The 27,884-nt window shown below is 35.7% G+C and overlaps 1 protein-coding gene across 2 annotated transcripts in view; it reads left to right on the top strand.

Moving 5' to 3' along the window:
• Positions 1 to 27,884, top strand: part of SKAP2 (src kinase associated phosphoprotein 2) — a 110,846-nt gene that overhangs the window by 63,622 nt on the left and 19,340 nt on the right. For both annotated transcript variants that reach the window (XM_052693587.1, XM_052693588.1), the window contains exons 5-9: positions 1,926 to 2,003; positions 2,747 to 2,830; positions 9,691 to 9,815; positions 10,737 to 10,800; positions 11,162 to 11,263. In XM_052693587.1, coding sequence (XP_052549547.1) covers positions 1,926 to 2,003; positions 2,747 to 2,830; positions 9,691 to 9,815; positions 10,737 to 10,800; positions 11,162 to 11,263 — 453 coding nt within the window. The remainder of the gene's footprint in view (positions 1 to 1,925; positions 2,004 to 2,746; positions 2,831 to 9,690; positions 9,816 to 10,736; positions 10,801 to 11,161; positions 11,264 to 27,884) is intronic.

Genomic DNA, 27,884 nt, shown 5'->3' with positions numbered 1-27,884 from the left:
CATCCGTGGGGGTGCTGTGTTCTAAAATACGCCCTACGTGATGAGGTAAAGCTGTAAGTGTTGCACACTGATGCCTCCCAATGACCAACTGAAAGCAGCACACTACGTATGTTTGTAAAGCTTTTCCCCTCCTCTCAGCCATAATGTCATCATTAGATCATCTTTTAAGGAGCTATTAAATGTAGCCTCCAGCATCCAGCAAGTATCTTTGTGTTAAATTCTCATTTGATGTTGTACAGTGGTTTCATATGGATCTAGCGCAGGCAAACAGCTGCATCACTTTAAGATGCTTGGATATGGAGCCAATAGCTTTTGTACTTTTAACGCAGTATTAAGCATTCTGAGGAAGTTGAAATAATATCAAGAGTAATGTCAAATTGAAAATAGAATCATTGGAAATGTTAATATATATAAAAATCCATTTACTAACTTGTGATACCCAACAAAATCTTAAATCTTCTGTTGTCTGAAGAGCAAGTTTTGTTGTTTAAGGAATGTATTCTCATTTAGAGGGCTCTCATAGTTTTAACAATAATATTCTTCATATGCTCCTACCTCGTTTTTTTGTATTTCTTCTCACACAACTGTATTTAAATATGGCCACAATAATCCAACTCATTTTTGGATGCCAATTAAAAAAATAAATCTATTTTAAGGGACTACCTAAAAACCCAGGAAGTAGGCATCACCTTCCTGAGACAGTGTTTGCAGTTCAAGGTCAGACAATTGATCTTTAACCCACTGTACGTAGTTCAAAGTGGTTGTTTAGCACAGGGGTTGTCTGCTAATATAGTGGTTTTTTTTTGCTTTTATTGGTGGAACTTAATGAGATTACATATATTTTGGTGAATAATTGCTGCCATGTAAGCTTGCCACCTACCTACAGTGACTCTTATGAATATTTGATGATAATAAGTAGTAGGAACTCTACTGTGATCCTCACATGCACTTAAAAAGAAAAAAAAACCAACAAGGCAGCACAGGAATAGCTTTTGTTCTGCTCTTTTGCTTGCAGTAAGCAGTGTGACATTCATATAAGTGCTATTAGACATATCTAACGTGTTTCTCAATACTAGCAGTTTCATTTAAGCCATAATTTTATTCATTCAGCATGGGAAAGCTGCAGGGTGGAAGATGCAATTTTTATCATCTAGATTTCTTTTTTAATGTGAGGTAGTTAGACTAGCTAGTCTCATGCTTGTAGCTGTGAATTTACAGTTGAGAAAATATTATTTTGCAGGTGCAGCAGTTTTTATAAAATCTAAAAATAATATATGTAGATCAACAATCTTGCAGATTTCTGTGGAAAGTCTTTGGCCCGTTTAGAGTTGCCTATAAACCTTATTTACCTCAGCAGTGCTTTACTGTCATGTTGCACATTAAGCAACGTCTGTCAGTAGTCAGTAGCAAGTGCTACTGTTTGTCATTCCTTCAACTGGGCTTTTTCTTTTTTTTTGATATGCAGTATAATATATGTTTTTCACCTTGTATGTTGTTTCAAGATGTTTTTGCATGGAGCTGTTACTAAAGTCAGATTACCTATGTAGTCACCTTGGATTCTGATGCTTGGTTTTGCTAGCACGTTTGAAAACAAACATCACTGCTCTATTACAAGCTTGCTGTACAGACCACATTCAAATCACAGGCTGACATTTCTAAGTTGCTTGCTTAATTTATATATTTTTCTTTTTGTTCCAAAACTTGCAGGGGCTGCTACACAGCTATATTTTTTCCATGCTGAAGTGGTGATGACAGCAGTGACAGTTTTGACATTCATAGTTATTTGAGCTTTTTGTACATGAATGATCTTGTATAGTAATTACTTTTTCCCATAGTCCTGTGCGTTACGCATGTTAAAGTTCATTTATGCTACTGTAGTATTTTTCCTGAAAAGCAGGAGTTCACAGAAATTCTTTTTCTTTCAGGGAATCAGTTTCCTCCTATTGCAGCTCAAGATCTTCAGTTTGTTCTGAAGGCTGGATATCTGGAAAAACGCAGAAAAGGTCAGTTTAGCTGTCTTTGAGAAAATCGTTTAGTGTGTAAGTCGTGTTTGGAGGTTCTGTGTGCCAGTATTTGTAGTTGTACATGCAAATAACTTCATACAGAGTGATAAATAAAATGGAACAGCAGTTGAAATGTAGAATCATTATTATGCAAAAGAAAGAAGAGTGCATAATTGCTCCTGTGTTGTTAAAAGATGCTCCCATTTCTTTGTGGACTGAAAAAAAAATCATGCTGTGAAAGTCCAGCGTCAGCCATAATTCAGAGACTTTCAGATATTTTTGAAGAAAACATTGGGAATTTATGTAAAAGTACCATATGTTGGCTTCATGTTTCAGTGAGCATCAAGATTTATTTTCCTTCAAGAGGACAAATATTGATCTCAGCTTTGCTTCAGTCAATATTTACCTTGATTCAGTAAATCCTATACTGTCACCTCAATAACCACTTAATGCTACAATAACTATAGGAATTATTCAGGAAGTTGTTAATAATTTCCTTATATTTAATGTTACACATGCCTTCACTCTCTATATGATTTCAAATTCCCGTTTGTTTCCACTACCATCTATTATTTCTAGCTTTTTTCTCAATTCCATACATGTCTTCTCCATATCCAGATAATGTTTTCATTACCTAGCACTCTTCCTATCTCTTTCCCTCTTCCCTCACCTTTGAAAAGAAGTAACGTATTCATGTTCAGTAATGCCATAAAGAAATGTAACATGAGTTATATTATTTGCAGACCACAGTTTTCTTGGCTTTGAATGGCAGAAGCGTTGGTGTGCTATCAGTAAGACGGTTTTCTACTATTATGGAAGTGACAAAGGTAATTATAAGAATAATGATAAACTATTAAAATAATATTTTTATGAACAAATGAATATGAAAGCTTCAGTTGGAGTTGGTAACTGAGAAACCAAGGTTATTCTTAGAGAGCAGATGAAACTTTTAGAAGATTTGTTTGTTTGTTTTGTGCTTTGAATTTTAAAAATGTATAAATATGGATACTCTCAGGCTCTGTAACTGATTTGCCCGTTTTTTAAAGCAGGTAAACTGAGGAAAAAGGTTTTAGTTATTTGTAAAGCTACTTGACATGCCAGTAACAGCTGGCTATTAGGCTTGATAATACTCCGGTTCTTAATTAATCTACTAGACAGCAAAGACTCTTTTTGTCTAAATGGGATTTTCATTTTAAAATACCCTACAGCAATTACACCATCTGATTCTTTAGAGGTGGCTCTTTCGAGGAAAATGCTAGTGCTAAAAACACATAGTGGTGTACCATGTTTATTTCTAAATTTCATTCTGGAAATGAAGTAATATATCAAATTAAAAGCCAGTTATGGAGACTAGGACTAGTTTCTGCAGGTGAGTTTGGATGGCCATTTTTGAAAGAATATGGCATAAAAGTTGGAATATCACTTTGAATTTTAAAAATCGTCAGTGAAACAAAGCATCCTTTAAATTGCAGGCAAAGCATATTTTGTATTTAAGGGTAAGATATATGATATAGAATTAACACATGTGCAGGTTTTAAAAGTTCGTTCTTTTTTCCCCAAAAGAACTTATTTTTGGACAAACTTTCAATTTGAGCTTTTTTTTCTTCTGCGTTTGTTTGTGCTACTCCCCTTGAGATTAATGCTGATAGTCTTTTCATATGTTTTTAATTTGATTCAGTTTTTAGTTTGTTCCCTTACTGAGTTTGCTGACTCATTTAAACTCATTCCCTCTTTAAAAAAGGAGAATTAACTTAAGGGTCTAATTGTTTATCATGTATTTTGGAGGTTAAGTCCAGTTTTCATCTTGCTACAGTTTCCTCTCAAATTCTGTTTCCAGAGTTTTGTTACTACATCTGCTGTTTGTTCCCTTATAAATCTTTGGCTTTTCATCTGCTAGTTCTTGGTCTTTGGGTTAAGGTGGGAAAATACCATTTCCCCCTCTTCCATGCATTTTCCTTTTGCAGTGGCTTCTGTGTTGTAATTTCTAATATCTATACTGAAAGATAAGGCACATGGAAACATGTTCCACAGCATGAGGTTTGAGGTTAATGGGTTTGCGTCGTATTAGGAATTGACTGAGATACTCAGAGATAGCTTTTCTTTTTTGATCTACAGGCAAATGCTTTGGTTTATACATTTCCAGCTTCAGTTGTTTGGGGAAGATCCTCCTAACCATACCCTAATGTTGTGGGAGGAATTCATGGTCCATGGAGCATCTTTTAGGAGTTGCATAGACATAGACTCTGTGGCTAGCTCACAGAGGAAGCAAACAAACCACATACATTCTGTGCCTCCATCTGATAGATTCCAGAGCTGATTCACACAATGGAAATGGGAAAATTCCACTTTTGTCAACGTGAACCTGGTCTGAAGAGAGATGAGCAGAGGAGAGGTTCCATATATGCGTACAGTCATGCTATGTGTTTAATGAGTAATGTAAAGTTGTGCGTTGGGGAATATAATGCAGACAGGTAGCAGAGATTTCTACTTCTTGTTTCATCTTGTGCATGTTTTTTAAATCCAGGACATGTAGACCACTAATCTGTGAAGGATAGTTTTTATCTGGTGAAACATATATTTTGTAGGCCAAGTTTGAGATTATAAGCATCCTTATAACAGTCCTGATGTCTGTTGACTAATATGTCTTCTTCCCCTTTTTCTTCCTACATTTTCTGGTACTTTTGGTGCAGCACTGGATCATGAAACAGTGTTACTTATCTCTGCAATATAGATAAGTTTAAGCAAATCGCCTACGCTTCTATTTCCTGATCAGTGATGGAGAAATCTTGGTTTGTGGTTCGACTTAGAAGTCCATATTGCAGGAAACGCATGTGTTTTTGCACTTGTGCTGCAGTATCTATTGTCAGTGTGTGGCCCACAACACTGCAGAAAAGCATGCTGAAATATCAGAGCTGACTTGGATTTCCAGAAGCTTGCCTGCTCCTTACTTTAATAGTCTTTTCTTCCATAAACATTTACAGGCCTTCTCTTCTTTGAGCTCAGGCACCTAGGTGGTATGACTAGTCCTTCAGACATAAAAGTGCACGACCAGGAAAGTTGATCTAAAAGAATGACCTAGCAGCCACAATTTTATATGCCCTTCTCAGCAAACTGAAGCTACATGTTTAGGAAGGCAGTAATTGATAAATGAAAATGACAATGAAGTCTTGATTATCCTTTACCACCTGCACTTCGATTTGTAGTGCCAATGTAGTAGCATTGGCATAGGAAGGAGAAAATAGACTCATTATTTCAATTTTTTCACAAAATTGTTTTTATTTTTAACTACTAGAATTTGATTTTCTGTGGCTACAGAATTGTAATAGTTGTGAATAAAGGAAGATGCTGCTGTATTTTTTCTTTTTTCCTCTTAGCCTATTCAGAGGGTAGTGTAACTTAAAGCATTTTCAGGCTGTTAAGTTTATGGCTGTTTCTTCAACGTTTACTGATATCTTGGTGCTTCATAAGACCTGCATTGCTTTGTAGGTTTATTGAGTCCTCTGGGACAACTTTCTAACTCAGTGACGTGCATGTTTGGACTTGAATATAAGCAAACTGCTGCCCTAAATAGTATCTTTGCCTCAATTTTTTCTTTCTTTTTCTTTCTTTTTTTTTTTTTTTACTTTAGATTTCTCAAGTGAGAAAATAAAAAGTCTGTTGCATTTCAGGTTTGCTGCCTATAAAAAAATAATTGCTGTGCGCGCACTTGGAAAGACTTATTCTAGAAAGCTGGAAAAGGAATTACCATTTTGAGATACTGACGTGCTGTTTTTAGAAAGTGTATGGAAAAGTATGCAAAACTACATTTAGCATGAAGATATGTAAACTGTAAGATCTTACAGGCTCCTAATTTCAAGATGAAGAGAGTTAAATTATAGATTCTAATAGTATCTATAAATACTTTATAACTCTCTGAAATCTTTCTGTTTGCCTTTGTTCCTTATGCCTTTCTCTGTAACTTCTTTCCTTTCCAATCTCCAAGTCCTCTCTGTTCTACAGAGTGCACTAATTCTTTTTACATGTGCTAATAATATGGTCACAATGCCTTAGGCCTCAAATTTACAACCCAATCATTTCAAGACTCAGTTGAAGGTTTACCCTCCTTTGTTTCAAAAGTTCCCATGGACTCAGCTCAGTTACGCAAGGCTACTTCAAAACGCTTTTTGTTTGCTTCCCTGGAGACTCCCTTTTCCTAATGTAATATTGGTCCTGTTTCCATTGTTAACAGTATTTCACTTTTTCCTTTTTAAGATACATGAAGTTTATATGTAATATTTAAATTTAGGAAAACATTTAAGGCGGCTCTCAAATTTCATTCAGATCTGTATTTGTTCTACTTTAAGTATTGCCCCATAAACTTATTTTTCTCTAAAATGTTTGTCCTAACTTTGACTTATTTTAGTGCTTAATTCCTGACTGTCCGCTCTGTTGTACAAAGTTTTTACAATTCAGAATTTCTGAGGCAAAATGGAACGCACAGACCCAGATTTATTTATTTATTGATTCATACCTGATATAGAGTGAAGAGAAGCGGATGAGAAGATAAGAGTAAAAAGCAGCTTATTCTGAAATGAGATCTGACCTAATGGCGGAAAAACTTTTGCCTACTGATACTTGTGTTCCTTCTTGCTATTACGAAACTGATCAAATTATATTTTTGCATTGCTGTTCTATTTTGCTCTGCAACAACATGAGGGTTTCCTGTGGTTGAATTGCAAAGCCCTATTTTGAGAAAATAAATAAAAAAAAAGAAGAATGTTATCCTTCTGTGGAGAAGTGCATTCCGTTCATATGTTTCTCCCCAGTCCCTCCCTAATATGCTGTTGAATTCCTGTCTGAGGAAAAACTCTGGTACTAATTTGGAGACTCAAAGTGAAAGTGACATCTCAGTAGTGTAAATAGGCTTCCTGAAGCTACGGACATTTAAAGCTCTTGCCATTCGGAACTAGTATATCTAATATTTGGTCTCCAAGTAAAATCTTCAGGTCTTTAAAGTTTTTAAACATCAAAAGCTGTTATACTCTCAGTGAAGTACAGTGTCCTGAAAGTATTTGTGATATAAACATTTTTTGAATGGGAAAGTTCATTGAAGGCACACCTGCTCAGCTGCAAGCATTTCCTAAGAAATGAAGTCGAGGTGGTCATCAAGTATGATAATCACAAGATAGCTCTGCATTCCAGCCCACAGCTGAATACTGTGCCTGGCCAAACAGCTGCCATGTGTCACGATTTGCCCCACGGCTGTTAAGTCACACGGTTTGTCTCCAGTGCCTCCTTGAGAGGTCTATTCTACAGGAGCAACTGGGATTTGTAAGCACCCACTGTCTGTCATCATCAGTGGATGCAGCTGGGTGATTTACTGGCCTCTGTCCTCCTACTTGGTACTTGTGAAGCTACTTCTCAGGACATACTGGGTCTTTGGTTTGTTGCTACAGGGACTGTAAATGCATACTGAGTCTTTCTCCCAACTTTGATGGCCTTATGGTTGGGGCTGTGAAGTATCACATGGTCTTGAAATTTCCTTATGGTCTTAAGGAAATTTCCTTAATTTTCCTTAAGTATCTTAAGCACTTATGCAGAGCTACACTGGGCTTTTATCAGGGGCACCTTACTGCATAGGTAATTAGAAGCAAAAGTAGCAAAGATATGACTAGTCTGCTGCCATAAAGTGCAGTGAAAGAATTCAATAGCAAAGGAAATACAATTCTTTTTGGTGTATGCAAGTGATTTTCATTGGAATGGCATATCCTGAGAGATAAGAAAATAGACAATGTAAACAGGAAAATGAACAAATACAATGTGGATACCATGCACTGTGCCATTCTTCTGGTATAAAGTATAACACCTTTCAGTTTTGATTTTAATGCTCTTTGAAAGAACTGTACCAGTGCACAGATAACTCAGATTAACTCTTAAAAATTATGGTCTCTTAAAAGGGATCGTCTGTGTCACAGGGAAGTATTTTTGGAAATATTCCAAGTAACTAAATTTGAATACTTGCCTAATTTTTATCTTGACAAAATGTTATTGCCTTTTGAACCTGATGCTTGTTTATTCTGTCTGTGTTGCTCCTATGTTATTGGGATTTACTATGGGAGAGTGAGAAATTAATGTGCTCCACTTCATCTTCTTCTTGAGGTCACAAGTGAAGGAACAATAAAATTTCTAGGCTGAAATGAATTTCATTAAAAGGAGATCTATTTAACCTATTGCAAGTTATTTTTAATATCTGCCTTTGTGGGATTCCATGAATTTTGCATCTGTGTCCTGATTGATGTAGGGGTGGAGAAGTGAGCAAATAAAAAGTATCAGTACTGAATCTTACTACATAATGAAGAAAACTTACTGTTACAGAAGGGGCTAGAAAAAGGAAATAAAACAATGCTCTGGATTTGCTCATGTAATTTTTTAATTTGCTGTTTCCTTGCCCTGGGTGAGAATTAAGAAAGAGGTGGAAGAAAGCACAATGTAAGATTGCTAAGAAGAGTATTTGTGTAGGAACTCCCTTACTTTCACTCATGTTTGCGTTGCTGTTTGCCATGTTTTGCCCCTTCAAAAATTTTGGTTTTTTTCCTATTTTATCTGTCTATAGAAGCTGTCTTCTTTTGTTGAAAAACTTGAGCAATGAATCCTTCATTTGCTTCTGTTCAGCAGTAGTCAGAGTGTTGTTGTGTCTAATGCTTTTTGTTAGTTAATGCATTCCCCTTCTGTGTGGGGGAAAAAAAACCAAAGCAGTATAAAGGTGTATATAATTTTCATTTACATCTGCACTTTGTTCTGGGACACCTGAGAAAAATGTGACTGGTGGTGCCCATATTAGATTGAATGCTGTATTGTGATCAGCAGAACTTGCAAAAACAACTTACTTCTGCTTTTTTTGTTTTCTTTTTAATATCCACCAAAACATGCCTTGGTTTAAAGTGCTCAGAAGCACACAGGTGCTACTTGACCACCACGCAGAATATTTACCTCAGGCCTATGCTAAGTGTTACTTTTATAAACCAGAACCCTTAAAATTGAAAAAGTAGAATTGTCTTTAAAGCAACCACATGGCTCTACGTAATAAACTGTGGTAGGGCTCAGTGCTTTTATTAGCTAATTAAACTGTGTTGAGAAAAATGCTTTGGGAACACACACCTGAATTTATAACAGAATTCATTCTGTACTTCTACCATGTGGAAAGGAAGCGCATCTGGGAGTGAGTGGGAAGAAAAGCTTTTTCAATTGCTTAAAAAGGAGCTTGAAGTTTATTTTTTTAAGTAAAGTGGTTAGTTTAGGAGGGAGCTCAGCAAGCTCTCAGCTAGGTGGGTTTTCCCATTGGCTTACTGAACCTGAAAGAGACACTGATTTATAGGAAGCGTGTCTCACAAGTTCCAGTTCTTTGGCTTTCCCTAGGTACAATTGTCACGACATGCACTTCTTGCTAAATAAGACCACCATCTGCAAGTATTTCTCTGTGGAATTCTGTAGTCATCCTACAGAAAACTATACTTTTGTGTACATCTTCCTTTAAAGTAAAGCTTTATCTCCAGAAGTACCACCTAATCATTTTGCTAAAAAAAACCCACCCCTGTTCTTTGTAAAATTCATGAAATGGAAAACCAAATCTGAATAAACGATAACCTGCTAAGCCACTCGCATTCACTGTTGTAAATGAAGCTCTACCTTTGTTTTTTATCTCCAACAGACAAACAACAGAAAGGTGAATTTGCCTTAGAGGGCTACACCATCAGAATGAATAATAGCCTTCGGAAGGACGCAAAGAAAGATTGCTGTTTTGAAATCTCCGCTCCTGATAAGCGCATTTATCAGGTTGGACTTTTTATGTCAACTTGAAATTAAATTGATAAAGCCGTTACAATTCCAGTTACTGAATTAACATTTCAGTAAAACAACTTCCACTGACATCTTAATAAAAAAAGGAGATCCTTGCTTGCTTATACTATATATTCGTATATTAGGGAAAAAAATCTAATTAAAAAAATATATGTATGCATTCAAATACTATCATTTTGGACAAGAACAGGGAAATCTATCATCTTTATCTTCGTCGTTTCAATGTTAGTATTTTAATATCATATAGTATGTCTGTATTATTTCTTGGATGAATTAAGTAGTGGAAATAAAAGTTAAACAAAATATCTATCAGTGTTAAATACGTATTGTATTGGTCATGGCTTTGCCAAGTATATCTGCTTAAAGGCACATATCAGCTGTGCAATTCAGAGATCTATCAGCTAGACATCAATATGGAATGTAAGTTTAATAAGTTTTAAATATCTGAGATTGCAGTTGAAAGCCAGTTAATTAAGCTGTCAGGTAGTGTGTTGGAGTCTGACAAGAACATTTTTAAGAAAACTGTACCCAGCAGTCTAAAGAAATTCATGGGTGTCTTCTAATTGTCAAGGGCAAATTTTGTTCATCAGTTCTGGCTTTGACATTGATGAAGAGAAGCAGCTTTTTTTCTGCACAGCTGCCAGCTGCTGATCAGAGTTTCAAATCCATCATCCTCTCCTTCAATTACGTAAATTTGTCAAAATTAGCTTTACATTATAAGAAGCATCCTTGCAAGAAAAGTACCAGAAGACATGCAAAGAATTACTAATGGTTTCTTGAGGAAGTGGCGAGAATGCTACAGACCCTTTTTTTATTGCTAATGAAATTGTAGTTATGTTTTTGTCATTACTACTACTCGTTATTGATAAACAGTTTATTAATTTTTATTATTAATAGTTTACAGCTGCCACTCCCAAAGAAGCAGAGGAATGGGTACAGCAAGTGAAATTTGTAATTCAAGGTAAACCAGCCAGAAAAGCCATATCCTTTATTATCAATACTGCTTAGTGATGGTAGTGCTATCCATTAACAGGCCTGTCACGTTTGTATCTCTCTTATTACTACTTATCCAAGTTTTGAATAGCAGCTCCTGGTTCTCAGTCATCTTGTGGCTTTTACACGACTTTTCTCCTTATGCAATATATTTGCTTTTCCTTCCAATAATACCATACAACTTGAAAACTTTGTTATGAGTGTTTTAAGAAAATAAGCAGAATGTACTGTAAGAACCAGCTTGTAAAATGAAACAAATTATGTTTTCATTTTGAATGAATTTATCTTAGTTTTCTTATTTACGAAACGTTAACTTTGCTTTTACATAGATATGGAATCTAATACTATTCCTGAGGAAGAGGAGGAATATGATGATGTTGGACATGCAAGCAGGGAGCCAATAGATGACAGCATTTATGAAGAACTTCCAGGTATTGTTGAGATTTTTTTTTTTACTTTATGCCTTGTGATAATTTTGTCTTCTCTGCTTCTAGTTTGATAACCTGAGTGGATAAAGCAACCTGATAACTAAGATACATATTTAATTTTTCTGTGACATTAGATATGTCTTTAACCAGATCTTAGTGAGAACAGTTCAGTTTTCTTTAGCAGGGGCATCAAAGTTGTGCAGAAAGTGTAAAGGTGGTCTTGAGGGACTTTTAGCTCATTAACATTTTCTAATATGTAATTTTTTTTTTTTAATTACAAAATTGACTTGCCTTACAGCTTTTTCTACCACCTTGCCCATCATTTTCTTCGCTTTGTTTTGCTATTTATATTAGGCAAAAGTTTTCTATTACTACAGCTGCTGCCCAATACAGATTTTATGATCTTGCAAGAAAGCAATATGTTGGTTTGAAGGGGCTCTGGAGATGAACTCTAAATAAAGACAACTTGAGTACTGACATGCTTTGTTTCATATCTTCCTGCATGACTATGGTGTGACAGACAAGATTGTAGTGTGAACAGCTTTTGAATTGATTATAGGTGTTTAAGTGATAGGAAGAAGGTGTTTGATCTTTTTTATATTTTAAGAAGCTATTTTAGAAGTTACTATTCAGCCACCATTAGTTAACAAATAATTTAAAATGGTATGACAGTAATCACTTGCATGACACAACATTCTGCATCCCTTGCTGTTTGAGTCAGTGCAATTATCAGCAGCTAACGTGAGAGAAAAATCCTGTAAGGTCACATGATGCTGACTAACTTTATTTATCTTCAGGATTGAATATTCTGTCTATGGGAGGCAAAAAAAATAACAACCACCCAAACATTTGTATGTTTGTCTTGATTTTCATTTTAAAGTTGGTTCAATGAATTGTGAGAGAAGAAAACATGAGAGACTTACTAAAAAAAATTCAAAACTACTGTATAGAATTGGGAAATTCTATGGGGAGAGCTTCTGCAGTGAATATACAATCTATGTTAGGTGGCTTAATCTTGTAGCAGGAGTAATGTACCCAAACACTGCAGTGCTTTTTGGATGCTCAGGCTCTTACAGAAGATGATCCTTTATGCTTGCTTATGTTTTCATTAAGGAAGCTCTACACATGTTCTGGATAATTTTTTTCCTTCTTTCCTGAGATTTCAGTTATGTTACCCATTTGTTTGAATGTCAAACAGGAAGTAGGTTTTACAGCAGTAACATTAAATATTGGTGGAGGAAAAAAATTATTTACCCCCCCCCATGATCTTGGAGTTTTTCATTTTCATGCTGTGGATTAGGGGTTTACCTTCCCTATTTTGTGCCTTCTCCATCTTTTTTATTTTAATTGTAAGCTTTTCAAGAAGTCTTACTTTCTACAGTGGAGCTCAGAATTTTGGCTGTGATGTGTTGATATAACTAGAAAACAAAAAGAAACTTGCTATAGATTTTGAGTGACAATAATCTGTTTTTCTCTCCCATAAATGTACTTCAAAAGTCATTTGCTAAATGGCAGTAAAAACTAATGTTTCTGTTGCCCTAAATCAATCTTTCACTTCTTTATCCTTAACATATTGAAGGGCATTAGATGAAGTGCTAGTGGACAAATCTCACAGGAATAGGCCTTACTTGCTTCTTGTTATTCCGTTCACTTAAACTGATAGTAAAAGAGTATACTCCACTTTGGTCTCAGCTGGCTTCATTGATGGTAGGCTTTTAATTCCCACTGACTGTCCTTTTTATTTTCCCAGTAAGTGAATGTATTCTTTCTTCCTTTCATAGTCAAAAAGTGGAAGTCCATTATCCTTGCTGTTAGTTCACTTTCTAATCCAGAGCAAATAAGAATTTCTGAATTCTTATAGCTTTCAGTTCCCTTAATAATTTCTTGTAGAGCCCAAAAGCCATGCTAAACTCAGAAGGCACATGCTAGGTCCTTGTGAGAAGGAAGAAGAAATGTATTTTCACTTTGTATTGATCCTCAAAGCATCTCGATATTAGGTCCACTAACTTTCCATGCAGCAAAACTTTAAAGTCTTGTACTTCAGGTACGCAGCTCTTTGTACCTTGTCATTATTTATCTGACTTAATTTGCCATTTCTCAAGGAGTCAGTTGCATAGTCTAGTGGGTTTTTTTATATCAACATTTCAAAGCAAATTGAACCAGTTCATAATGGAGTCAATTTTGTAATATTGGGCTTAGTATTACAATAAGGAGTGTTTGGATTAAAGAGAGGATATGTGTATTTTCTCACTATTTTGAAAAAATGAGTATTTTGAAGCGTAGCAGTAATCAGAATGGGCTGGTGCAGTACTCACTACTACCGCATTGCTTTTTGCCCCCTCATCTCTCATGTAGCAGTAGACAGTGTAGAAAAATGAATTTTCCAGACAAGAGCTCACTAGTTTCAATCCAGTAATAGTAATAGTCTATTACCTATTAAAAGCTTAGATTTCAATGGAATTCAATTTGTACTGCTTACTAGCAGAAGAAATGGGCTGGTAGTTGCAGACGGTACAAAGACAGGTGGAAAAATTAGTCTTTATCTTTTAAATCACTTTCTTCTTTAATAGCACATACAAATTCATATTTACTAGAAGCATCATTTGCCTGATTCTCAGTCAGTGTGTTTTACTATATTTATTTATGTGGAGCTTAAAGCATCAGAACTGCTAAAGCTTTTCCAACTTTTAAATCTTCCTTGTGAGATTCTTTAGGGGGATAAAGAAAAGCTTTATACTTTTTCCAACAAACTAAACCACTGTTTAATTTTAAATAAAAGTGCATATGGAAAATATAGTTGAACAGAAATAAAAATATTGTCAGTATTTTGGGCTCTTAAAATTAGCCATTGATAAAATAGCTCTTAATTAGCTATTTATTTTCTTCTTTAGTACATGGTTTTGACATGGCAATTATTTATTGTGGTCCACTCTGTGGTCCATATTATGGTCCACAGAACTGATTCTTTGTAACACAAAATAACTTCTCAAACTCTAGTGTTAAACCATGTTATATATGTGCGTAGTTATATCTGAATGCACAGTCTTTAGTTTAGTGGTGTTTAAGAAAAAACTACAGAGTTGCTCTTCTCAGAAGTTAGTTGTCATTTTTCAAGATTTTGTCTTTTCTTATCACTCCTGAAGACCAAATTTCTTTTAATAACCTGATCTTAGTGACTTAATTTTTAAGGCCCCTCTCTCCTTCATTCTTTGGTCTTACATGTGTGTAGACCACGTGCATGAAATTGCAGTACTAACCACTGCCTGCCACCGTGATCCTTTCTGAAAAATCGGTTGTGTTCTTTCTATAACAGTCTTGCACAATAGGAGGACAGCAGTCTTAATATAAGCTCTCATCCTTATATTAATTTTCAGTCTTGTGTTATTTTTTTCAGTTCTCATTCTGCTTGCAAACTTGCAGGATAGTAGTAGTTTCCAGTGCATACAGTATAGCTTCCACCAAAATGATTCTAAAGATAGGGTTTGATGATCTCTTTGGTGCTTCTTGGTAAGGTTGGATGTCTCAAGTGATGTGGTGTAGTACAAATCTGAAATTTCTGGCTTTGCGTCATTTAATTTTAACCTGTCCAAAAGATAAAGAATATTTGGGTAAGAGGACAGTGAAATTCAGTGCCGTCTAGCCAGGGGAATTGCTGTGGGGAACTAATCCAGCCAACACAACTTGCGTCAGTCCCTACTTGGCTGTAGATTAAATTTTGGGATTGGTTCAGTGTTTGACTGGGACAAGGATCATGGGACTGAAAAGCTTGCCTTTTTTCTTTTAACTCTCATAATCATTCCTCTGCCAAATAGTTTGATCAAGCCACAGTATCTGGACAGTAATTCTGTTTTGCAGTGCAGTTAGAAGCTTAGCTAGGGAAACTCTGTAACCAGGGCAAAGCTGGGGGAAAGGTAAGAAATGTCCTAAGTTTTATGCAACGGAAAGTGTGCTATGCAAAGAAACCTTTTTTTTTTTTTTTTTTTTTTTTTTTTATGGTTGCTTATTTTAAACGAAGTATCTTGAAGTAATAGCTTTAAAATTATATTGATGTTGTTTCAGAACATATTTCTAACACTGCTTATGAGAATGATGGAGAATGATCAGCTTGTCTCTGACTCATGATTGTCTCTCAAAGCAGCTTTGTTGTCGTAATTTTTAACAGTTAATCTCTGCAGCTAAATAGCATAACTTAATGTCCTTATCATCTTCTCCTGTTACTCGGTCATTTGAGCTTTGAAGAAGGAAATTGTATATATGATGTAACCTTTTCGCTGCTTGAAGGGGGGAGAAGGCAAGAATGTGATCCCTGGTTTACCTCTAGGGAAGAAAGAAGTCCTGATTGTTTAGTGAGGCTTGAGTGTAAGCTTGACCTGTCACTCACAAACACAAGATTATAGCAGATATTTCCATCCTCAAAATGTAGTGTCAGATGTATCGACTTTCTGGTGCTTGCATAGAGGATTTCACAATGATGTGTGAATGTACCTTTTCAGTAGATCTGTGCTTGCTTCAGAGTTTTCAATATATCACTGCCAGGGTCTGTTTGGTGCCTGGCAGTCCCTGTTGTGGATCATAGCTGTATGAGCAGTTCCCAAAACCAGTAAGTTAAAACAAAGAAACTGTTAATGGATCAGTGTGAATCAGAGCAGTAGGTCTGAGTCAGCAGAGAAAAAAATGATTATGGAATCTAACATCTTATTTGTGAAGACTGCTGTTTAGTATATTATATATCCTGGTATATTGTCCAAATTCCTCCCAGCATCAGTTATTTATCAAATATTTATGGAATTCCTTACTTGTTTTCCACAAAAGTAATATATAATACTGTTGTGTTATTTAAATATACATATATTTTCTTTTTCCCCACAAAAAGAATTCTAACTGTATTTTATTAGAAAATGACATGATTTCTAAATCTAAGTAAAGTCTGGGATATTTGAAGCTGAAAAGTAGATCAGAATTTTCAAGGACACTCATCTAAAGATCATCATCTAAAGATGAGTGTTGAAAGTAATTACTGAAAGTGTTTTGAATTATTTCCGTTAAAACATATGAGGTGGTTTTTTGTTTTTGTTTTTCTTTTTTTTTCTCCTTTTAAAGTGGAATGAAAAAAGAGGAATGATCATTCTTCAGAACCATTTTTTTCAAAAATGGGATCTCATTGTTAAGAAATCAGTATTTTTCACTTGTTTAATCGTTGCATTATTTTTAAATACTGCGTATGTTTGCCCATAATATCTTACTAATAGATGCAATATCAGAATAAGAGGGCTTACTTCACTGTAAATCAGAAGATATTCAAATAATGTAAAATCAGTTAAAAAAAAAAAAAGATGTAAACTACATATTGGTGCTAGGGTGTAGTGATTTTTTTTTTTCTGCCTATGTGGTTTTTTTTTTCTTTTTTTTTTTTTTTTTGGTTTGTTTGTTATTATCACTGGGATTTTGGGTCTTCTAAGCATCTTTGATTATATGCCAAATATGGAAATCACTGGGAAACATTTTCTTGCAGCTGCATATTGCTGAATTTAAACTACTGTGATGGACTGGAGCTGTGACTGAATTCTCTGTTGCCCTGAGTTTTGAGGCAGTAATCTTGTGAAATTAATATATAGCAAGTGTCTTTCCACTGATACCCAGTGATCGTGAAACATAAGTTATGAATGCAGACAACTTGTATTTGAAGACATCACATCCAGAAGATGGTTAGGAACCTGGTACCTGAATCTCAACTTTATCTTCAATTAATGTAATCCACCATCTAAAGAGGAAACCTTTTTTTCTATTGATGTTAAGTGTCAGTGATGGAAGAGGTGGTGTGACAATCTGGTGTACCTGAAAATAATAAGATGTCCCTTGAGTGGGAAGTGGCAAGTCTTTGAGAGAAAAACTAAGGTTCACAGACTATTGTGTGTTTCTTGAGAAGTGAATATGTGTTGTTGATCTGTGGATAACGGATGTTCCGTAGCTGTCAGGAACTCTGCTGTGGCTGGTGCAATTCAAATATATCATAAACATTCACAAACATCCAAGTGAGGAAGCTGGTAAAAATGGAATAATAATTGAGTATTCAAATTTAGGCTGATTTGTGTGCAAGAGGCCCTTGCTGGACTTGGGGAGGGAGGATTTTCTGCTGAAAAGTACTCTTAGAAAAGAATGTTCTTTGTTTAATAACATACTTCTGGGGCAGAAAAAATTGTTCTTCTTTTCCCTTCTAAACAAAAACCACTTATTCTAAGCCTATGTTTTCAGAATTTCAGATTGAGATTTCTATATTCCATTGTTGGAGTTGTAGAAGGAATGGTGGCCAGCTGTGAAATTCAAAGCAGTTAATTATGGTATCTACAATAAATGGAAGATGTGTACAATTAAGTTTAGGTATTTTCCTCTTGTTGAAATGCATTCAAGACTTCACAGGCTTCGAAGTTCACAAGAGGCACAAACAGTAGTATCCTTCCTGAGTTGTGATCCATTATAACAGTAAGTTGCATAACAATTCATGTTAGAAAGGCTGTGTTTATCAAAGTCTCAGGTTCTCAAAGGCTAAATTTTATTTCAGTATTTCAGAATTAAAAAACAAAACAAAAGCAAACAAAAATCAAACAATAAGAATAATAAAATAAAAAGCACAAAAAATATCTAGAAATGGATTGTTAAATATTCATTGTCTGTTGGCATTTTGAAGCTTGTTTGCTTAAAATTAGAAGGCTTAACTTAATAATATCCGAAAAGGAAGTATTTTTAATAATGAAATTCTATATTTAAAGAAGCATTTCAAAAACTAATTAGTACACATCTCAATGAAAGGAATTTACTTATTGAAATAAGATTATTTTATTGCAAGTACCAATCAATCATTTTTACATTGTTTTCTGTGTGCCAGTGCTAAATAACTTTTGACACTATTGATCTGCAAAACCAATCTGATGTGAACAGTATGTGACAGAAGTTGTTTGTTATTGAAAGGCAGAATTCTGTCCCAGAATAGCTTGTCATCCTGGGGAGAGAAAATCACACAAAGTAATTTTACTTGTATCATAGCTTTTTTTGATGAGGACTGTGTTTCTGACAGTTGAGTTCATGTTAAATGTGAGCAAAGCTTTGTTTATGCATGCATGTCTTCAATGGGTTATGGACCTGAAGTTCTTTCTTTGGTGGCACTGGTTTTATCTAATTAAGCAGCAGTGAAATAATTCTAATACAAAGCCTTCAGAAGAAATGCCTTGGTATGTGAGATAGTTTATTAACCATAAATTTGAGGAATTGCTGTAGTTTAGCAAGTTCAAAGTAAAATGTCAATTGTGTTATGTATATTTATGAAAATAGAAAATTTGGGCTTGCTCTACTGCTTGAATATAACTGTGATGAATGCTATATAGATAGATCAAGGAACCTTTAGTTTTTGAATTTGTGATGAATGACTGCGTATCAGGCTATTAAAACCATTAGGCAGAGTCTTTTGAGAAACAAGAGCAACCAGAGGTTATACGGTGCCTCAGGCTAGTGCTTCTCAACTTTTCTGGCTTCCACAAGGTAGCTATTAAAGAACCATAATTTATACAACTTGGTTCTAAAATAAGACCCAGCAAGGTGGGCTTTAAAGACTGACTTAATCATTCTGTTACTGTACATTCAATTCTCTGATTTGAATTCTTAAGCCTTTGGAAAGCATAAATCCCTCCATATATATATATATATATATATATATATATATATATATATACATATATATATATATATATTTGTCTCAGTATACTTATCTGCTACCCACTCTCCTCAAGATGGAGAAATTAGGCAAAGAAAATACTACTAATTAACTAGAGCTTCATGAATGTTGTTGTCTGTAGTGCAAGTATGCCTGTTTTGCTTGTTTGTTGCAGTGTATTACATTTGTAATGGATGTCATGTTTAGCTTGCATATGGATGAGGAAAACAACATAAGAAAGGGCTGTTTGTCTGCATTTCTTGGCTGCTACTCTCTGATTCCTTGTCTTTGAAAGGAGCAGGTTGGCTGCTTCTGGGAAAGGAACACAGTCAGCAGGGTCAACTAGATGGGGAGGGAAAGATGCAACAGTCTTCTATGCCCTAGTGTAGGGAGGGGGGAGCTTCAGAGGTGGCAGCGTGCAGGCGTACAGGTGAGCTTCAGCACTGAAGGAAAGGTCGTTGTTTTAATAAGCCAGAAGAGACTGGGGAGAGCTTGTTGTAAATCAGTGAAATTTGGACTAGAGAGCAAAATAGGAAGAAAATAAGTCTGAAACACAGTTGGCACAGGAGATGTTTTGTTTCAGTACTGTTTCTTTTCTTTTTTTTTTTGCCCTGCAGTGTACTTTTTCCTAGGAAATCTTAATCTCCTACATCGAAAAAGTTTTTATGATCTAATGAAAACTAGTTTAAGAGCTTGAGAACTTTTGATTTCTTTAAGGAAAAAGATCGAGTGCTTCTCCCTGTGGTTTGTGGCCAGGCTGCAACAATTATTCTGTCCTTGAAAACTGAATGCAACCATAAGTAAAGCTGGGAAATAAAAGGAAGGAATCTTACTGTCAAGACAAAGCTATTGTCTCCAGGGCAAAGCAAGAGTATCTACCTTTCAATTATGACAAAATGTATTAATTGAATGTATTTTCATACCTTGTCTCAAATTTATTTCTGAAGGAGTAAAGTTTCTATTACTAAATATTGAGCAGTGGTTTCAGATAATTCAGTAAACAACATTTCAAGATGGATATGATTTTATCATTTCCATAAGGATCATTAAGACCAGTTTCTGGATTAAATCACCTAGCTCAGGCTTAGCAAATGGCTGCTTGTACACTACAGCTTGGGACTGTGCTGTGTCATTGGCATAAGGCCTGGAGAATCCAAGTGCTGGCTGCAAGAAAATTCAGCTAATCTGGGACTCTAGAGGCCCTGGTTTTTCTAAGAACCAGCTGCATGCCGATCCCACAGTAAAGTGGCAAGCTGCTTGGATGCAGTTTTCATCTCCTGTTTATGAACTGTTTTCAGATCCCTGCCATCCTGCCTCGTCTCTCAGAGTAGGGCTCATGTAGGGCTACTCTCTCATCCAAAGCCGCTGATCCCACTCTGGTCCTAGCGGATGAGAGGAGGGGAATGAGACTGCATTTGTTAACATGTATAGAAATGAATGTGGACTTGTTACCCCCAAATACTGTATGTGTAAACAGTCTGTGTAGCAGCTATAGTTTTCATCTCATTTCTGATTTATTCTGATTTTTCTTTACTAGTGAATCATAGCAAGCACGCTTCACCATTACTGTATTTCATTGTTTAAGCTGGAGAACAAATTTAACATAGTCGCCATAACTGAATTTAGTGGACTGTGCCACAAACAGTGAAAAGAGGCAGTGGTGGGGGTTTGTTACTTCTCATGAACGTGTCCAAAGGGTGAAGGCTGGTTGGTTTTTTTTTTCTTTTTTTTTTTTTCAATGTGCATTTAATGATCAACACAAAGAATACAAAAATGTCTTGGTAGAACATTTTAAAGGAGTCACTAGAGAAGCATCTGGGAGCCAGACTTTTCTTGTGGAAACATGCCAACAACTGTATTGTGTTTCCTCTCACTAAAGCAAACGAGGCTGAAATGCTTTGTCTTCTGTGCCTTTTGGAGTAAAGTCATTTCTGGAATCAGGCTATAAATTTGAATACTTTAACCCTGCAGATTATTAAAGGATATAATGTGGTTTAAATAAGATGCTTTCTTTATGATTCTGTGTATGTAAATATTATGTCAAGTCACATTTGTCACAATTAGGGGTATGTAATTTTCAGAAATGACTTTTAAATTTAGATCTTGCTGCTGATCAATGAGTATGGGAAACTTTACTTGACATCTAAAGACTTCTTTCTCTGTAGCAGATAAATTCAGGCCTGAGAACTGTAACTCCTGTACATGGTTGTCAAATAACACTACACTACAAAGTTATAATGTATGGATTAGTTAATTAAATACTCAATTGGTAGACGTATTTATATAGGGAACTGTTTATGTTTTCTACGAGTATTTTAATAGCTACTACGTTTATTTTAGCAAAACCTTTATTAATAAAAGTTTATAAAACGTCATGTTGAATGCTTAAACTATTTACATAACTAAGAGCTATTATGGGTTAAGAGAACAAACCAATTTAGTTACAGTGAATTCACATAAATCTTTACAATGCTTATATATAAGAACAGAGTTATGCGCATGCACACGTATTTAAGAAAGCAGTTTCTGGTGCAAATTCCTGCAAACCTACAACACAACTGTGGAATCAGTTTCAACAACATTCTTTTGTCCAATAATTGCAACTGTTTGCAATTAGAGAGGAGGGTAGGTGAGGGAGCATTTTTTTGTTAATTAGCTAAATAATGTGAAGAGAGTGCAGAAACATCAGAAGTTGAGGCTTATTAAGAGAAGTATCCTAAAATATTTTATTCCTTCTTTAAATGTTTTAAGTATGGATTTAGATAAGACACCTCTTGCCTGGATTTTACAGGCCAAGTTTGAGGCTTTTGGAACATTTTTAGAAGTGGAGCCAGAATTGCACTTTTGTTGTACACTGTCATAAAACCTTACCTTCAGAGATCCTTCTGCTTGGGCATGGAAGTTATCTAGGCTCTCAGTCAAAAAGCAGAGGTCACATTTTAAAAGTGCCTACTCTAACTTAAGGACTTTAAGAAGAGCTGGATTCTGAAGTTGCTTATGAAATCTTGTTTGATGATCCATCAATTTTTTTTTCTGTTTTTCTGAAGTCTAAGAGACTTGATTTATGAAAATTAATTCCTGAAATAATTAATTTTAAATGCTTATTAGTGGTGAATGTAAATGCAGGAAAAAAAATATTAATGACTTTCTGGAAGTGGCTCTCTGTAATTTCTTCTTTCTTCATTATAATTATTGTATATATACCCACAATTGAACTTGCTTGCGATGACCTTTATCTTTCCTCTTGAGAAGAATAACTATTACCAGGTCTTTCTTCATGAGAAAATAAAAAGGTCAGCGCAAAACTCATCCCTTATTTCTATGCAGTGCACATTGCACTTCGGCATATTTGTATTGAATTTTATTAATAATAATTCGATCATTTTATCAAATAAATTTTAATATTCTAGAATTAGGAATTCTAGATGGTCTGCTACATACTCCTGCTTTTTCTGCCTTCTTCCACCTGCTCTTCTCCTGTGGTTACTGTTGGTCTAGCTGAGGTTTTACATATTTCTATTCCTCCTAATCCTGTCAGCCTAGCTAATTTTTCTTCTCTATCTTTAACCCTAAATTTACTAATGGCTATTTCTTCCTCATCTATATCTAAGACAACAAACAGAATGTAGAGAATGTAAATGTGTTGTTTTTTTTTTCCAGTTGAGATTTTGAATTATTTGTTGTTTAGAAGAGTATTGCTAGGGACAGGATGACTGGGTTGATTCAGCTGTCACTCAGAATATGACTGTGAATGTTGCTTATATGCAAAGTGAGCTCCAAACAGGCACTCCAGGCAGGAAGCTGAGCTCATGAAATCTTAATATATTCATAATTAAAACCAGGAATTGCCTGTACCTCTGTGGATTTTTCAGCTGTCCTAATGAGTATATTCCGTTCTGTCATTCAGGTGACTGAGCATGCTTTTCCTTCAGTAGTGATATTTGGTTCTTAAAGCCTGAAGGGCCTTGTGAACTCTTGGAAACAACAGCTCTTACTAACCAACAACCTTTGTGTTTGGCAGTGGAACAACAAATGTATGAGCTCTGCAGAGGGACATAGTCTTCATGCAAATTGGTAGTGGCTGCAGAATGGGCACAGGCAGGAAAGGAATAGGACTGGGACAGAGAAAGACAAAATGCTGACATATTCAGGTCTCAACAAGTAGGGGAGATAAACAAAGCAAAGCGTGGTCCTATGTTTCATGAAAACTTTGTGAAAGGGCATATACTAGAGTAAGGAGACCCAACTGCTTGTGTTAAGACAAAAGTAACATTTAACACTGCACTGTGCAGCAACCATGGATGACCTTGCCAATAATGCTTGATTTTTTTTTTCCTCTTGTGTGAGAACAACTGTTTTTCTTCAAAGGAACAAAATGTGTTTTTTGATCTCTTAATCTTCATATTTTTTTTGCCCTAAAACTTTACAGTAAATACTTTCTGCTAGAAAAACCTTCTCCTTTTTTTTTTTTCTTTTTTTCTTGCCAATAAAGTGGTGAGTAGTCATAATATCTTCCTGCTTTTATAGAAACGTTTTTATAATTTGGTGCCATATTATGTTTTGGACTGATGAGTGTGTATATGATAAAATAGGAGAATGCAGTGCCTCTTTCACCAATATGTTTAGAGACTTCAATGTTCTTTCCTAGATTCTCTAAATTTCTTCTCTCTCTTCACTGCTACACTGATTATTCTTCGTAGCAATAGTTGATCCAAAGAACGTACAGCAGACTAGGGAATTGCAGCCTGAAGTTGCTTTGTGTTTGTCCTGAGTAGTATTGGTTTTTTATTTTGTTTTGTTTATTTCACTCTTGAATTTGGCAAATGTTATGCCTCCAAAGTGCTTTTGTTAGGAAGAAAATGTACCAGCTTTTTGATTACACCAACCTATGAAATATGCTTAGGTTCACTGGTTGGTGTCCCAGTAAGAGAATTTTTTTCAGAAAATTTGGAAGTGACATTCCAGGTTGGTGTTGGTGATATTGTTTGGTTGATGTTAGGGTGGTTTTTTTTTTAAAAAAAAAAAAACTGGCATCGATCCTGAGTTTATTTATTGCAAAGTCTGCTAATCTTTTAAGGACCATGAGTTAGCCTTCCAAAGTCTTCTCAAAAGGGGGCAGTTCTTCACCTTTAGCTGAGTTAGCAGTTTTCAGATTGCTTACACAACTGGGAGAGAAGGGGATGTAAAAGAACACCTTTTCAAGACACAAGAAATGCAGTTGAAAAAAAAAATGCAGGATTTCTCAAGAAGTTTAGGAAAACTTATATCTGGAATCTTAGCAAGACCTTGATAAAATGGAATCATGAGCTAATCCTATTCTATGAAGTCATTAGTTTATGCTGTATCATACATGAGACATTTAACTGGTGAATGGCTTAGGTTATCAGAGTGGAGTACCAAAAGAAGCTGAACATTTCTTAGAGGCTTGATCTAAATTTCAGACCTGGAGCAAAATGTTAGATTAAACACTTTACAAAGGTCCATTCTATCCCAAACTATTTCATGATTCAGCCTTCACTTTGTACAGTCAGTGGCATTTATTTAAGGCTACTGGGGGGTCAGTGCATTGTCTGCTGATAGGACAAAAAGAGCAGTGCATATACTCAAACTTGCTAATTCTGGAATTTAGATAGTAGCTATTTTCAAAGAACAGATTATAACTTGCACAGAGAGTCAATTGAAGCACTGTCCAAGTTAGCTGTTAGTATATTTGAATGAAACTTTTTGCCTGCATGCTGGGATCAGTCTTGGATCATGGGATGGAAGGAATTGGGCCTGGGGATTGGCATTGGTTTTGTTCTTTATTGAAAACAAAGCATCTTGGTACTCATCATATTTTTATTTAAAATATGTTTTTATGTTATTCATGACATAATATATTAAAAACAATATCTTTCTGTATTCTGTTTCAGTACAGTTCTGTATTGGCTGTATCCTTTTGTATTTCTGAGTCCAGTGGTGACCATTTCCTCAGGTGCAAATTCTGCTTCTGCTCATACTTTGATGTCACCTCTACAATCCCTATGCTCAGCCTTTGTCTGTAGCCCATTTGTGTCTCTGTCTTTGCTGTTTTGTTACTGAAATCAGCTGTCAGTCCAGTTTGGGGCTACTCTCTACGAGCCGGTGGGTAGTAACTAGCTGACCCATAGAAGTAGGATTGGAATAAGAATCGTCTCTCTTCTCTCATAAAGAAATAAGAACGAGAAATAAGAAATTATTGGATTTATAGTCTCTTCTCTAAATAGCCATCAACTTTTTTCCCACTTATGTCACCCTCCTGGAGGCATTTTCATCCCTGAACTAAATGCCTCGTTGTAATCAGACAAAGCTTTAATAAGGTGTCTGTTTTTCCCTGTACTTGCTGCAGCTAAGGTCTCACAATGTGGCTGGTATCACCTTCAGCAGCCTTTTGCAAGCTATTGCATTTGTTTATGGAGTGCATGAGGGGTGAAGCAGGTTACTGGGGATGCAGGGTAAAATGGCAACAAGTTGTGTGTAAATCATCCAGTAATTTTCTCTCTGGTGAAAGCAACCAGACCCTGGGAATGTCATGGAGCTGAGTCAGGGGAGAGTCAGTTTGGGCATTAGGAAAAGATTTCTTTGCTAGGGAGTGGTGGATGTGGAACTGACTGCCCAGGGCGGTGGTTGTGGCACTGATCTGCTGGAGTTCAAAAAGCATTTGGGCAGCTCTGAGAAATATGGTTTGAATTTGGAGTGGTGCTGTGTGGAGCCAGGAGTTGGACTCCATGATTCTTGTGGGTACCTTCCAACTTGGGATAGTCTATGATTCTGTCACATCCATGAGGAGATAAGGAGATATTGCCAGATCTGTGGCAATACCATGGGATTACCAGAACTAGAGTTTTGCAACTTGAATTTAGGGGCTACAGAGTGGGTGAATGTGGAATCTAAAAGATGCCAGAAAGGAAAGTCCATGCTGCTATACACACCAAAGTAAATAAGCCTAGGGTCTTGTACCTGTGGACGATCTCTAATATATCAAGCTGCTTTGGCTAATGCCCACTAAGAATTTGGCTGAAGTGTACAGGCATATGCAGGTGTTTATATGATGAGAGTACTGTGGAGGCCCCTTGCTCCTGAGGCTGGGGAGCACTGTGCCCTGAACTGCTCAGGTGAGGCAGTGTGCTGGCCTTACACAGGACAGGGTGTTAGCTATTTTTCCTTTGACCCCAAGTGGTTTCTAGCCCTCACTACTAATGCTGGTAGAAGATGTCAGTTTGGCCAAATTATAAAAAAGATTTCGTGTACTTAAGTTTTGTGTTTATTGTTCCTTCTTCAGGATTACTTAAATGCTTTTTTGCCAATAATCTTGTTTGTAAGAAGCCAGTTCTTGCTGTTTTTCAGATTTACATAGCTGGATTGATTTATGTTCCTTATTAGGAAAATAATCCATCTTTTATGGGGTTAGGTCAATTTGTGAAATAATAAATCAGAGAGAGAAAAGGTCTCAGCTGTTTCCCATAATAAGCATTTATCCATGTTTGGAAGCTCTTGTTTACTTCTGTACAGAGTCACTATTTGGTAAGGAAAAAGCAGTGCGGAAGGGTAATACTCTTCATGTTAATAAACTCTTTTATCTTTTTCTTACACAAAGCAGTATGGAGCCATGATGTTCCATGTCTGCAGAGTTTTTCATGTACACACCTTTGTATTTGCATGCATGTCTGTCATCCCTGCTGAATACGAAAGTAAAGGCACTGTGATTTTTAAAATTGATTATTTAATAAAACAAGTGTTTTTGTGGGAGCTTGTCTTATAAGACCTGTTTATGTGCTTATAACCTTTTGACACCACAGTGAGATTTCAAATGAAGACATATTAATGTGCATTACAAGCGTATGATTGCTTTTATCATTATGAAAGAGATGAAAAATTAGTTCACTGCAGTAGTTTTTATCTTAACCGATCAAAACATCTTCCAGTGATGTTTATAACAATATGTGATTGGAATAACAACTTAACATGTTGTAGAGTTCCATGCTGCAGCCGAGAGGCATGTAAATACAAGCTGCTTATTTGCAAGAAGCTTCCAGATTTGCAATATGATTGCTATGGAAACCGCACAATGAAAACCTTATAACCATCTGTGTGGTTTGGAAGATACTGCTGCATAGCTGAGCTGTTTTTGTTTACTGTTATTAAAGTGTTGAATAGGATATATTAACCCACAAGCTGGAATTATCCCAGGTATAAACTAATGCAATGCAAAGGGAATGTCTGTCTCAGAGATGAAAAAACAGTAGAATACCATTTAATAATGTTATAAATTAGTGTATGGTATATGAAAATGTTTAAGAGGTGTGATGGTAGAGGAAAGTGTTAAGTTTATGCATATTTATTATGGGGATACCACATTCCATTGAAGGAATGCATTGCTTGAGCCAAGTTCTAATCCATTTTTTACTCAAGTAGTCTGATTTTTTTTTCCCTTTAAGAAAAAGAAATTGGAAGAAAAATCAATGGCTTAATGTCAAAAACTCAGCTAGTGTAATATTCACTATTCTATTTTAAAATTGTGTGAATGATAGAATCATCTATGGTTGGGTATTTATTTTTCTGTTCCTTCTTCAGATTCAAATAGGTAAATTATTTTGAGCATCTTTCTGGAACTAATTGGAAATAAATAAATAAATATAGTGAATTCCTCATTTCACTGTCAGTTCAAAAATTTTGGGGGTTGTTTGCCATTAGGGTCTCTGAGAGTGAAATGTAATCTATATCTCAAGGGCCAGATGTTTGTTCTTTGGATCTCCAGCTCTGGAAGAGTTTTAGTTTGCTTAGCCTTGATTGCTCTCATTTTGACATAATGAGAAGATAGAGAAGAATACTATCTTACTGTATTGGTGTATACTGTATGGTGTGGAGAAGAAAAATACTGTACCAGATTATTTTAAAGGT

The sequence above is a fragment of the Tympanuchus pallidicinctus genome, unplaced genomic scaffold (genome assembly GCF_026119805.1).
Source record: "Tympanuchus pallidicinctus isolate F22 unplaced genomic scaffold, pur_lepc_1.0 scaffold3, whole genome shotgun sequence".
Taxonomy (NCBI): Eukaryota; Metazoa; Chordata; class Aves; order Galliformes; family Phasianidae; genus Tympanuchus; species Tympanuchus pallidicinctus.
Note: the sequence above shows the minus strand (reverse complement) of the source record. Positions and strands in the feature narration are given on the sequence as shown.